At 38.1% G+C, this 15,312-nt stretch overlaps 1 protein-coding gene across 4 annotated transcripts in view; it reads right to left on the reverse strand.

Moving 5' to 3' along the window:
* The window catches only part of INPP5A (inositol polyphosphate-5-phosphatase A), a 426,365-nt gene that overhangs the window by 129,633 nt on the left and 281,420 nt on the right, over positions 1–15,312 (reverse strand). For all 4 annotated transcript variants that reach the window (XM_084635262.1, XM_084635265.1, XM_084635263.1 and 1 more), the window contains exons 7-8: positions 11,560–11,612; positions 3,963–4,082 (exon numbers count right to left, since the gene is read on the reverse strand). In XM_084635262.1, coding sequence (XP_084491388.1) covers positions 3,963–4,082; positions 11,560–11,612 — 173 coding nt within the window. The remainder of the gene's footprint in view (positions 1–3,962; positions 4,083–11,559; positions 11,613–15,312) is intronic.

Here is a 15,312-nt window from a genome sequence, read left to right on the forward strand (position 1 = left end):
AAGAGGGACAGAAAATCAAATAAAAACAACAACAACAAAAAAACAACAAAGCAAAGGAAAGGAAAGGAAAAATTATCTTATCTGTTGGGGTACTGTAACAATATATATCAATTTTTTTTGGCTAAAAGCACTCCCAATCAAGCAGATCTAGAACTCACTGAAGCTCAGTTCATTAATTCAAAGTATATCTTAAAAACTTACACAGCCAACCTATTTACGTTACATCAATAAGGTTTATGATTTTTAAAAAATGTTTTAACTGCTTTACTTTGATAGAAATGGCATCAGGTGATTTCTCTTTTCCAGCCCTCCCAAAAGTGAGAACGACACACTAAATGTTAAAGCTTTTCCTACCTATCCCCTACTGGTATATAGTGGAAAAGTAGAGTATGCACGCGGTGGAAAAAAGCTAAATCTTTCATTAAATAGATGGGCCAGTTTTTAGCTAAATGAAAATTATCCTGGAGACATAAGCAGAGAGGTAAGGCTTTGGCTATTATATTTTCTAAATAAGAAAATATCTATACCCAATTCTATACTTTAAAAGTCTTTCAATGGAAATCTAAAAATACGAAAAAGCACAATACTGTCTACATACAAACAAGATATTTTATGCTGCATATCTAAATTTGGGTCTATTTCCTCTTCATTTTCTATAGGAAACAATCACTAAAATAAACTATTATTCTTTTGTAGAGAATTCCTTACAGAGGAGGTTATTGTATGCAACATCTCAATGCAAAGGGGAACATTGTGTGTAAATGATGGAGAGAAGAGCTGGTTCATTGACCATGAGTCATCCTTAATCTCAGCCCAACCTTTGAGCACAGCCTAACCTTTGCTGGGGGGAGGAATGGGGATTTTTAAAGATCCTCCCATATTTGTACCTATTTACCCCTTCTCCCTTGCTCATCTGACTCCCCCCGCCCCCATCTAGTGCTCCTTATAAGGCTACCCATCCAGTGCTGCTCAAATCAATGGCTTGCGGGAGGGATTCACAAGCCACTCTCAGTACCTGCCGGTCTGAATTTGGATTCCCCATATAGCGACACTCTTAGGCTGATCTCCAGTATGTTATGGCTCAACCTTTTCTGAAAAGATGTGGCTATGACAGTTTCTTCACTGGTCTTGGATATCTTTTACTGAAAAGCTCATTCTCAGTGGCATACGTTGCACCTTGGCACCCCTGACAGGAGGAGTCCCAGACCACACTATACGTAAATACAGAGAGGCTATCTTAGCTAGGGCCCTAACAAATTCACAGTCCATTTTGGTCAATTTCATGGTCATAGGATTTTAAAAATCGTAAATTTCATGAGTTCAGATGTTTAAATCTGAAATTTCACAGTGTTGTAACTGTAGAGGTCCTGACCCAAAAGGGGGATGTGGTGGGGGTCGCAAAGTTATTGAAGGGGGGTTGGGGTATTGCCACCTTTACTTCTGTACTGCTGCTAGCAGCTGCGCTGCCTTCAGAGCTGGGCGGCTGTAGAGCAGCGGCTGCTGGCTGGGAGTCAAGTTCTGAAGGCAGCGCCACCATCAGCAGCAGTGCAGATGTAAAGGTGGCATAGTATGGTATTGCCACACTTACTTCTGCATTGCTGCTGGCAGGGTGCTGCCCTCAGAGCTGGGCGCCTGGCCAGCAGCTGCCGCTCTCTGGCCACCCAGCTCTGAAGGCAGCACAGAAGTAAGGGTGGCAATACTCCAGCCCTCCGACAATAACCTTGCAACCCCCCCTGCAGCTCTGTTTTGGGTCGGGATCCCCAGTTTGATAAACTTTGGTCTTCCCAGTGACATCTGTATTGTATAGCGTAAAATTACACAAAAGACCAGATTTCATGACCTCTGACATGTTTTTCCTGGCTGTGAATTTGGTAGGACCTTAGTCATAGCTCTGCAGTAATATTAACCAAGGCACAGGCTTCCAGGAGAGGAATCATCTGGAGGCTATAGGGAAGTGGGAGATTGATAGAAGCCTTTTATGGAGGAGTGATGTGAGGTGCTAATGTAACACCATGGGCAGGATTGGACCAGGGACTTCTGAAGCTTAGTGCATGAGCCTCTACCATATGAGCTAAAAGCCAACTGCCTCTAAACTAAGGCTGTAGAGCAGACTCATTTAACTCTCTCTCTCTCTCTCTCTAAGTGTCAGAGTAGCAGCTGTGTTAGTCTGTATTCGCAAAAAGAAAAGGAGTACTTGTGGCACCTTAGAGACTAACCAATTTATTTGAGCATAAGCTTTCGTGAGCTACAGCTCACTTCATCGGATGTAGCTCACGAAAGCTTATGCTCAAATAAATTGGTTAGTCTCTAAGGTGCCACAAGTACTCCTTTTCTCTCTAAGTGGTCTTGGTGCCACTAGATGGGACAGAACACCACACCCAGAAGGTGTGTGGGTTACAGTAGGATTTGTAGGGAGGGAACTTGGGAAATATGGGGGCTTAAAAGGAGGAGTAGAGAAAGCAGCATATCATGGTATCCAGAGAGGTCTAGTCTTCACTAGGAGAAAAGGTCAGTTTTTAGCACATTAGCTAACATGTTCACATCCTACTGAGTCAAGGAAAATTGTAGTTTTAATGTGTGTTAGCTGGTCGAGGACCCTATGGTTTGCCTCAACCAGCTAACTTATGCGCGTTACAGCTACAACTTGCCTTGTCTGCATTAGGATTTTAAACATGTTAATTAATATATATTAGAAAGAAGGCCACACTGATGCCAGATGACTTCACGTGTGAGGGTGAGGGGGGCAAAGTCTGGGGAGAGTGTATGTAAGAAGGTGGAAGGGACGTGTCTTGCAAGGAACAAGGGAGGGAAGGTTGGCTGAAGGGTGATGGGAATCTGTTAAGAAGCAGGGAGATGTAACTACTAGCAACGTCACAGAAAGCATGCATGTGTGTTTGAAGAGGAGAAAATTTCAATGTTTAGATAAGAAAGGAAAAGAGAAAGAACTGCATGAAAAGAACCATGTTATGAATGAACCTATTCGCTCCTGATATCAAATTATTCCTAACTTATCTGTAATTGCTTAGAGAGATTCCTAAAAAGTTAAGTTACATTTACAGTATCACCATTACGTTATAGACAACATTGCATATGAAAACGTCTTTAAAGATAAACTTTTAGGCTCTATTTCTCTGGGAAACATGAATTCAATCAATACTTCATAAAAGAAGCATTCAAATCTTCCAGAGAATCATTAGATGTGACAGTTCAGGCTACTGCTGTATAAATATACTTCCTTTCTGCCTATACATTGCCAATACATGTATGCCCATACATAAATCATCTTTTCTTGATGGCTGCCTTTATTATGGATCCATAACTGCTAAAGAGGATTATCAAAAGTTTCTTTAGCATATTCTGACAGTGCACTGCCCACTGGACTGAGTTTACCTTGTTAACACTGTTATAGACCATGGTGCTATCAATAGCTATGGCAGCTGTGTACAAATAATACATTCTCTTTTACAAACAGATTAGATGTTTAGCGTACACTGCTTCTGTTGAGATTAACATACCTTGCATTGAAAACACATTTGAACAACAACACTTTTTGTTTGCACTTAGCGCCTGTGTAGACTGGGGGGAAAAGGTGTACTTTTAAGATGTGCTAACACCATTTAAAAATATACTTTTTCCCCCCTAGGCTACAAAAGGCTATAGAAAATCCATAGAAATTCCCCAGTCTTTTCAATTTCTTTTAAAATAATCAGCATTACAAACTGACCTCTAATCAGATCCATGTGAAAACATTCTTAACTCTTATAAAAAGTGTACTGTTTTAATCTGTATTCGTGCAGTCTTGCAAGTGGAGGAAAATGCTAACAACAGTATACTGTGTGTAACTGTTTTTCGACAGTGGAATAAAAATCTTGGTATGACTAGAAAGTATTTTTTATCATAGCTTTTATAAATGACTGAGGGGAAGAGGAGGATGAGAGAGACTAACAGAGTCTAATACATACCTATCAAGTACATAACCAAGAGCTTTATGTCGTATTCCTGAGTAAACCGATGGGCTTGTTTCCCAAGCAATTAAATTGGAAGCATCATGGAAAAGATGAATGTTTACCAAGTCAAAGGCACTATGACAAAGGAAAAACAAATAAAATGACTCAGGATAAAAGAAAAAACATTAGTAGCAAGCAGTGGAGCATTCAACATCATAGCACAACATTGTATATTCACTGCTACGGCAACTTACATTTACTCATCCAGACAGTGCAAAGTTATGCTATCGTACTAGAAATTGCCATGGAGAGTAGCACCAATCTGATCCATGGTTAAGGTTTCAGCTAGGCTTCTGTTTATGGTTTATGTATTATGCAAAAATAGAAAGATTGAGATCAATTACAGCTCAGAAAGAGGGGTGGGAATTTTTGTGCAAACTGGGCAAACTGTAACATGACATACGCATAACTTGAGCTGGCTGGAAAATTGCAGATGAAACAGTGTTTTGGAGATTCAGCTAAATTGAAACATTTTGTGGAAATGGTTTGATTTCACTGAAGATCCGAAGGAACCCACCTGACTTCCTGCCAGCTCACCTGCCTGCCCACCCAGTGGGCTACCAGGAACCCCAGGACTTCCAGGGTCTGTGGCTCCAGGGCAGCCTTCCAGGCAGACAGCCCCAGAGCTGGTGTTCCATTCCCTTTCACTGAGAATTTTTACATTTTTGGTTTTGGTCCTCATTGGAATGAAACCAAATCTTGAAATATTAAAATACTCTGCAAAATGGAATTACCTTTCTCTTACCAGCTCTATGCATACCAACTAAATAAGAACATAAGAATGGCCATACTTGGTCAGACCAAAGGTCCATCTAGCCCAGTATCCTGTTTTCCGACAGTGGCCAATGCCAGGTGCCCCAGAGGGAATGAAAAGAATAGTGATACATCAAAATAGAGGGTATAGTGCAATTGACATTGCAAATAGTGATACATCAATAGTGATACATCAAGTGATACATCCCCTGTCGCCCATTCCCAGCTTCTGGCAAACAGAGGCTAGGGACACCATCCCTGCACATAGTTGCTAATAGCCATTGATGGACCTATCCTCCATGAATTTATCTAGGTCTTTTTTGAACTCTGTTATAGTCCTGGTCTTCACAATATCCTCTGGCAAAGAGTTCCACAGACTGACTGTGCGTTGCGTGAAGAAATACTTCCTTTTGTTTGTTTTAAACCTGCTGCCTATTAATTTCATTTGGTGACCCCTAGTTTTTGTGTACTGAGAAGAAGTAAATAACACTTCCTTCCTTACTTTTTCCACACTGGTCATGATTTTATAGACCTTCGTCATATTCACCCTTAGTCGTCCTTTTTCCAAGCTGAAAAGTCCCAATTTTATTAATCTCTCCTCATATGGCAGCCGTTCTATACCCATAATAATTTTTGTTGCCCTTTTCTGAACCTTTTCCAATTCCAATATATATTTTTTGAGATGAGGCGACCACATCTGCACACAGTATTCAAGATGTGGACATACCATAGATTTATACAGAGGCAATATCTGTATAAATTTCTTTATAATAATAATTTCTTATTATCTATCCCTTTCTTAATGATTCCCAACATTCTGTTTGCTTTTTGACTGCAGCTGCACACTGAGTTGATGTTTTCAGAGAACTATCCACAATGACTCCAAGATCTCTTTCTTGAGTGGTAACAGCCAATTTAGACCCCATCATTTTATATGTATAGTTGGAAATATGCTTTCCAATGTGCATTACTTTGCATTTATCAACACTGAATTTCATCTGCCATTTTGTTCCCGTCATCCAGTTTTGAGAGATCCTTTTGTAACTCTTCGCAGTCTGCCTGGGACTTAACTATCTTGAGCAATTTTGTTTCATCTGCAAATTTTGCCACCTCACTGTTTACCCCCTTTTCCAGATCATTTATGAATACACCAGACCCTCACTAGAATGCAGGATTTGGGATCCATGTGTGGTACCGCGTTAATGTGGGGACCGTGTTATAGCGGGGACCACATTAAAATGAATTGCAATTAAAGTATTTAAATTTGGGATTCATGGTCGCAACCGCTTTATATGAGAATTTGCGCTATATTGACGCGCGTTCTAGCGAGGGTCCAGTGTATATTGAAAAGGACTGGGCCCAGTACAGGGACACCACTGTTTTCCCCTCTCCATTCTGAAAACTGGCCATTTATTCCTACCCTTTGTTTCCCATCTTTTAACCAGTTACCAATCCATGAGAGGACCTTCCCTCTTACCCTATGACAGTTTACTTTGCTTAAGAGCCTTTGGTGAGGGACCTTGTCAAAGGCTTTCTGAAAATCTAAGTTCGCTATATCCACTGGACCCCCTTGTCCACATGCTTGTTGACCCCCTCAATGAATTTTAGTAGATTGGTGAGGCATGATTTCCCTTTACAAAAACCATGTTGACTCTTCCCCAATAAATTATGTTAATCTATGTGTCTGACAATTTTGTTCTTTACTATCGTTTCAACCAGTTTGCCCAGTACTAAAGTCAGGCTTGTAATTGCCGGGATCACCTCTGAAGCCCTTTTAAAAAATTGGCGTCACATTAGCTATCTTCCAGTCATTTGGTACAGAAGCTGATTTAAATGATAGGTTACAGATTACATTTAGTAGTTCTGCAATTTCACATTTGAATTCCTTCAGATCTCTTAGGTGAATACCATCTGGTCCTGGTGACTTATTACTGTTTAGTTTATCAATTTGTTCCAAAACCTCCTCTAATGACACCTCAATCTGGGAGAGCTCCTCAGATTTGTTACCTAAAAAGAATGGCTCAGGTTTGGGACACTCCCTCACATCCTCAGCCAAGAAGACCGATGCCAAGAATTCATTTAGTTTCTCCGCAATGGCTTTATCGTCCTTGAGAGCTCCTTTAGCATCTCGATCATCCAGTGGCCCCACTGGCTGTTTAGCAATTGATCTTGTTTATGTAACCCTTGTCTGCCCATCCTCCTTTCCCTCCCCCTATTACCGCAGCTTTCAGTAGCTGTGTCATATCTGCCATAAGAATGTAAGGTCTTTGGGGTAGGGATTGTGTCTTGCTATATGCCTGTACAGTACCTTGCATATTTTGGACAGTGTTGTAATAGGAACAACAATAATTATATCTTGGCAATATTCCTGTCTATATGATGTCCTTTGCAATGTCAATTGCACTATACCCTCTATTTTTACTTCCAATTTTAAGAAACATTCTAATGAATATAATGCCCCTATACCTTATACCATTAGCATCTCATTCTGCTTCCATTGAACAAACCCTAGAACTTCACAGTTCCAGCCTCTGCTTCTGTGTTGCAGCAAACATTTCCTTCAACAGCTTTGCTTTGAGTAGGGAGATTAAGGGTATATATGCACTACAGGTGTAAGGTGTGATTTCCAACTTGAAGAGACTGTGCTAGCTCTGATCGAGGTAGTGTGCTAAAAACAGAAGTGTAGCCAAGGTGGTGCAAGCAGTGCAAGGGATTCTCTGGTCCAAGTATACACCTAGGGTCTCAAATGGATCGTATTTGGGGTGGCTAGCCCTTCCCGCTGCACACGCTGTTACAGCTACACTTCTATTTTGAGTGCACTAACTAAATCAGAGCTAGCATGCGTATGCATATGTCAACTCGAGCTGGAAAATATTCTAACTTTGGTAGACATATCCTTAGTCTTTCTACTCAGAGCAAAGGTGTTGAAGGAACCATTTGCTGTGGCACAGAAGCAGAAATTGGAGCCATGAAGTTCCAGGTTTTATATAATGGAAGCAGTTTTAGCTACCAAAATACAGAGTTTCATTTGCTTCTGTGGCCTTTGAGGCTGTGGTTAACCAATTGTCAGTCTCTAGCCCAGAGGATTTTTTCTGTGTGAGAGAAGCTAGAATTTTCCCCAAATTTACAATCTATAAAGGTTTTAAAAACCTCTGGGTAAAAGGAACTCTATAAATCATTAGGAAAAGTAATGTGTTTAAACAAATCAGAATTTCTTACACATGTGACCATCTATTATTTGGTGAACAGGCACATGCATGCTTAAACAGATTACTATAATCTTACACCTATTTCATTATGTATATGTTCTCTGCCTATGCCTGACCCTTCTCCATCACCTTTGGATGCCTGCTTGCCCATCAGAGCATCCTGATAGTAGTCATACACGATTTTGAACACAGCAACTGCAATTCTGCTCATCCCTTAAGCAGATCACACAAAGGTTTGTGGGGCCTCTTCATTTTTATCCTTTATCATGGAGTGGCCCTCTAAAGGGCAGGCAGAAAATTATACACAATGTGAAGTTAAATCAGATCATTCAGTCACTCAGCCCAATCCCTCCAGCAATTATTCATTTCCTATCTTGGAGTAAAAATTTACTCTGAACCCATCTGTGAACAATGTTTTCTCTAAACACAGCTTCAACGTGCCCCAAAATAGAAAGCCCAAGAAGGCAACACAGACCTTGAGGTCCCTCATGAGGTAAGAAGAAAAGGCTTGGTTAGTTACCAATAATTGGTGTTCTATAAATATACATTCCTCCACAGAATCCCATCCTTGGAGGCACATGCTGTGCCACCTGGATTCAGGAAGATTAAAAAGCATTAAAGTTATCCGACAGTTGCCTGCCTAATTTATGGGCCAAACCAGAGTTTAGCAAAGGAGGAAGTAGCCCTTCCCTTGTTTCTCACCAAGTGCTCAGCCAATTACTGTGCATATGCTAAATACAACAACCAAGAACAATATTCATCACTTATGAATATTGTATGTGAACATTTGTCACACCGTTTAAAATCAAAGTCTCCTTGTTTTAGGATCTGAAATGGCTACACATTCTAAATATCCACAGCAGAGAAAAATACCTTTGTTTTTTATAACTATCTTTGAACAACACAACACACAAAGAGCTACAGTAAAGAGTCAGAGAACATGGGAAATGTGGTGACACACCAACAGTTCCAAGTTCAATGGCAAATGGAAAAGCTGCAACTTGTGGAACAGGGCTGAGGTGCCTTCCTTATAGATATGGCTATGGTGCATATATTGTGGCATAATGTTACCCTATTACACCCTTACTGCTTTTTCCAGTTCTAGACCCATACTGCAGCACACATGATTCTAAGAGTAAGGATCTGTGAAGGCAGTTTGGTGAATATTAAGTATTTTTCCTGTTTATTCTTGTCATAAGATAGGAACCATGTTTAAGCTTTCTGGGGTTGGGACTCTCCTGTGTTTGTACAGTATCCTACACAATCAGACCCCAATCCCAATATAGGTAATTATTAATAATATAATTTGCATAGAAGCAAAATAAACAGCTTCAGTGATTATAAAAACTCCAACACACCTTCAAAATCTGTATCACCTACATAAACCCTTTGTCTTGCATATGCCTCTGCTGTGAATGTTACTCATTTAGGATGTATTTCAGCAAGGAACTTTAGCACATATCTAACTTTAAGCACATGAACCTGGACTTCAAAGAGACTATTCATATGCTTAAAATTAGGTACATGCATAAATACATTGCTGTAAAGGGTCCTAAATCTGGATCAAATGTGTTGAGAACACAGAATCTCAGAGAGCGCCAGTTCTCCATCTCACCCAAAGAGTTAACAATATTAATGCAACCAATTAAAAACAGATAAACTATCTAAAAAAGAAACTTCTAACAGTCAATTGCAGATAACCATTAGAAACAGAGTTAATAGGTGGTACAGCTTCTTCTCAGAAAACAGTTTTATATGTAATATTGGAATGATGTTGGACATTATTTGGTTGTTAAAAAAAAAAGTTCAAGGCACAGATGGCTCATCAGGCTGATGCAGTTTAAGGCACATCAGTTTCCCTAGCCAATACCTTTGACTTCTCACCTCTGCAGATCAGGTACCCATTTTGCAGTTGGGTGAAACAGAGGTAGCCTTTCAGTGTGAGATTGAGCAAAACTCAAACCCAGAGCCTCAGGGATTGTAGTCAAGTACCTTAATCACTCAGCCACTATGCCTCAACCTATTTGAGAGTACCATATTCATGCTTTCTTGATGGCAGAATACATTATTATTTACTCTGCTTTGTTTCTAGAATCTAATGGATGCCTTTGATATTTAGAACAAGATTTTCTATTCTCATTACCCAAAATTATATCAGAAACAACAATAATTTCCCCATAAATCTGCTATATCCATAGCAGCAGTTAACCAACAGCTTGAAGAATAAGAAATATACATTTGGTGTTCTTGAGAGATAGAGCTTGCCTCTTTCTGAGCCAACCATTCATTCCTGGATAAACGAAGGTGAAATTTAACCAATTTTTCCAGTTTTTTTCTTCCCAATTTTTGTCCCTTACACTCCTTTTAAATTTTAAAGACAAATAAAGAAATATGCCCCAAAATAAATAAATATGAAATAAACTTAAATGTCTCAAATATAGAGGCTTTTCCTCTTAAATGTACCACAACATCAGCTGAAGTTTCTCTGGTTTAGGTCACAGAGACATGTGACCCATTCTCAGCCAATAGCCACTCTACACAATAATGCTGGGCTTTAAAAACTATTGACAAGTTAAGAAATAATGCAAAACTAACATAAGAGTGAATGTTAGTTCACATGACCTTCTCTCTTATAAGCCTATCATCAGACACAACTCAAGTAGGTTTGGCAATCTCATGATGTAATACACATAACTGATAGTCAAGTACAGTCAGTATCACAAACTTTTTACATTATTTTCTAAGTAACATTATTTTAGGATAAGTTACTAATTCATCTCAGGGTTACACAACAACAAACTCACACTTTCCTAAGCATTCTTAAACAGAAAGGATTGCTAAATATCTTAAATATTCGCCATTTTTACTGAATATATTTATATATAAAGACCTGTGAAGCAATAATAATTTATTGAAAACAGGAGACATCAATGAGGGATAAACCTCTCAATTCCCTTTGATTTCTTATGGAGGCACTATCCCATCTACCATATAATAACTAAAAAATGTAACCCTACAAATAATAGCAAACTGAATATTTATGATTCCGAGTTTTTAAATATTTGGCCAGCATAGGATGAGCCGCGATCTGGGCCCAAAATAGCAAGGCAGACCTAAATTCTGCAAATAAAGAACAATTGCTCATTGCAGATGTGTTTCAGTGCACAAATGTGTAGCAGGAACTGATGTATATGGGCTTGATCCAACACCCAGTGAAGTCACTGGAAGTTTTTCAATGGACTTAAGTGGGCACTGGCTTGGGCTCTAAATGGCTAGCTGAACGAGTACATAGAAAGTGGTATATTTTTTCATAAATACTTCCAAAGCTTTTTGGATATCTGTGCCTCACAGATAATTTTCTTGATCAGTCTAATGGCAACTATGCAAATATTAAAATCACATTTATAAAAGTGAGTTTTACCACTTGTCATTTACAATTTACTGAGAATTATTTTGCACATAATAAAGCTAAGCATGATCTGTCATCTCTTCTTTGTAGCAAATAAATTAGGTTATATACATAAAGTTTCTCATAGAAAATATATATGAAATAAAAATAAGCATAAATAACTTAATAGGATGCAACATACCAATCAGTAATACACCATCTTGTGCGAATGAAGCCTTTTCTGGACCATTTACACTGAAAAATAAATAAGCAATTTAAATCAGTCAGCTTAAATGAAGGATTGATGGGAGTGTATGAAGAGGTTAAATATACTTTACAAGAGAATATTTTTAAACTGTTTATTGAGAACATAAAATGAACAATCCATATAATGTTTAAGTAATGAGCACTATGAATTATACAAATAAAATATTATTCTCTACTATAAGGATTTAAATTGCACTGCTTACTTCTTTGTTTCATTAGTCTAACTATAAACTTCAAATAAAAACTACTTAAAAAAACCTAGTCACTTTTACATAAGTGAGTACTAACAAGGAAACGATTGTTACATTTGTACTTTCAGAAGAAAAATAAAATTACTTTGAATACATACCAAAAACCCCACAACCAAGTCTTATCAATTGTGCATAAATGCCTTAACTTGTTTGTAAATTTACCTAAACTGTGAAGATGCATCATGGAGTTTTACAATGAATTTAAATGAATGGGACATATTAGAAAGCTGTACTTTTTCTGCAGATTCTGCCTACCTAAAAATTCTGTAAAAGTTAAAGTGAATTTTAATGAGAGTGTAATAATACATTTATCAAAACAGCAATATCCTCTGTAAGATACAAAACTACTGCCAAGGTATAATACTGCTGGCATAGCAAAAGAATTCTTTCAGCCGTGGTCCTAAATTGCTCTACCCCTCCCCCCAAAAAATAATTAATTAAAATTAAATTAAATTAACAAAGCCATTATGTTGAATCCCATATATATATGGCTACAGTGACTGTGATGCTGGACTATTCATTGCCCCAGTTATACTTAAACGATGATGCCTGTGATTTTGTGGCAAAAGACTGCAACTACTTATAATAAATAACTATTAACCATAGTACAGCATCCTTCAGAATTGAAGTAATCACACTTCTGGCCTCTCATGAGGCAATATATACACTTTTGACATATACCCTGAAAGGTGCTTTCTTTTCTCCTTACTGTGAACATAACACTAGATGAAATTCTTCACTCACCCCCGAAACTCTACCCTAATAAACTGGTGCCTAACAAAGTCCAAACCACCCAAATACCCTGAGAGAACCTGTTTCAATACAGAAATAAAACCCCCTTCGGCTGCATACTCTTAGCTGTCACCTACAACCCCATACTGGAACGCATACAAGGTATCATCAAACAACTATAACCCATAACCAGTGGGGACCCTATCCTGAAAGAAATCTTTCCTGAACCCCCTCTTCTGGCCTTCAAAGATCCTCCAACCTCACCAAGCTCATCATCAGAAGCAAGCTCCCCACAGACCAGGAACTACCAACTCAAAAAGGCACGAGGCCCTGCTAGAACAACAGATGCAAAACCTACGAATATATCTCCACTGCTACAAGTGATCAACACCCACACACACTACACACCTTTCAAGATCTATGGGTCCTACACCTACCTAATCACAAAATGTGGTGTACTTCATCCAGTGCACTAAATGCCCCAATAACTACTATGTGGGTGAAAACAGACAATCACTACTCTCTCAAATGAGCTCACACAGGAAAATGATAGAAGACAAAAATACCATATCACCTGTGGGTGAACACTTTTCAAAAAGCAATCACTCTGTATTTGACCTATCAGCCTTCATCTTCAAAGGAAACCTGCACAACACCTTCAAAAGATGAGTTTGGGAGCTTACATTCATAACTTTGCTAGAAACTAAAAGTCACAGTCTTAATAAAGACACTGGATTTATGACTTATTACAAAAATCTGTAACCCACTAACCTCCCCTTTTTGTACTATGACTACAAGGCTGTTAATGGGCCACTTCGCCTTGAATAGTCTCATAGAATATATACTCACTACTTATGCTAAACTATTTATATGATCTTGTATTTAGCTGTGAAACTCTGAGTACCTTTCCCAGACCTGAAGAAGAGCTCTGTGTAACTCAAAAGCTTGTCTCTCTCATCAACAGAAGATGGTCCAGTAAAAAATGTTACCTCACCCACCTTGTCTCTCTAATATCCTGTGACCAACAGGACTACAACAACACTGTATACATAAAGTCAAAGCCGACTGTTTTCTCATTATTTTTCAGATGAGCATCACCTCTTATTTTCTTCTCTTTAATTGTACATCTATCTTCCTGGCAACCGGATCATTTAAAAATATTACCTCCCTGGTTCTTGAGGCAACAAATCAGCAGTAACCAATCAGAAGAATGCAAAAAATACACTGTCCCTTTACAACTGTCCTTTTACTAAGGTTCCCTTACCCCCAACAAAATCCTCTTTATATTCAAAACATCAGTTTATAGAGATACTTTTAAAATCTATATTGTTTTGACTGAATAACAACTTGAACTTGGTAGCTTGAAGGTGAAAACTTACATGAATATTTTCTTTTAACACAAGTTCACAGTGGTTTGTGTAAGTAGAGTTATCCAGAAATGATGGGCTACTCTCACTGATTTAGTTTTAATTTAAGAAAAAGACTATTTAAGCATCTGTTTTGGAAAAAAAACCATATACAGTTATGTGGATTAAATAAATTTAAGAGAAAAAAAAGGGAGTCCACTTTCTAGTCTACAATTTTTGATAGTGTCCCTTTAAATACCTATATCCAGGATCTGAATTTTACAATCACATCTGTTGAGCAGCTCTCAAATAAGCAGCTTAACTAAAGAACAGTTTTGGCTGAAACATGCTAGTGAGGATTGCTAGCATTCTCATACACTTCATATAGTTTCATCAGCTTTATATTGATTTAGCAACTGGAAAAACAAGAAAATGTTCAACTGAAAATAGTAAAAAGTTCAAGAACATTGATTAACAATAAAGTGCTTCATACAAAGACTCAACATTTATATTTGGAAATGTGAACAGATTGCACTATGAATGCTTTTTCTTCTATTTTTTTTTCATGACTTGAATTATGTCCCCATAATTTCAGATAGTTTGCTATACAGGCACAGGGTGTTTTCAGGACATTTTAGCTATTTTTTAAAAATCTGACATGGTTCTGTGCCTTATTCTTCCTGCATCAGGGATTTGTTTGTGCCTGCCAGTTGTCCTTTCATAAGAATGTTTCACAGTCTGTGATTCAACTTTGGGTGCCTGACTGACAAAAATGAATGTAGAAACACTGAAATTAATTTGTTTGAAGAAGAGTTGAGGGATACCAAAGGGGAGATTTGAGAAGAGACAGTTGACTTGTGGGAAAGTTATAATTTTAACACCACCAATCCTCTCAATGAGAGATACCGTAGTGGTATTCCAACCCATTTTTCTAGTCCTTTGATAGCTTTTGTAAATTGTTTAATAAAATTAGCTTTGAAGAGTTCTCCTTTATCCGAAACATTGTGGATACCAAGATACCTAATTTGTGAAAGCTCTTTCAGGGTTCTAAAGGTTTACTAGAAAACCATCAACACTGAATAAGGTTTGTGTGCATATTTTCTATTTGTAATTGTATTTGAATTTTATTTCTAACAGTGGCCTCAGATTCTGTTTCAATTAAGACTGATGATAAATCATACTACTTACTTGATTCTTCTCTCCCAACTGAATTCTTTTAACATATTTAGATTGTGATACTAGCTACTAACTAATTAAAAAAAAAATACAGAGAACCCTCTTACAACTACATTCAGCCTATTTCCAGAGTCCTATGTCAAATGCCACTCATGTATCTCAACATCCTCACCTAAGTTAACA

Source organism: Lepidochelys olivacea, assembly GCF_965140295.1.
Source record: "Lepidochelys olivacea isolate rLepOli2 genome assembly, chromosome: 7".
NCBI lineage: Eukaryota > Metazoa > Chordata > Testudines > Cheloniidae > Lepidochelys > Lepidochelys olivacea.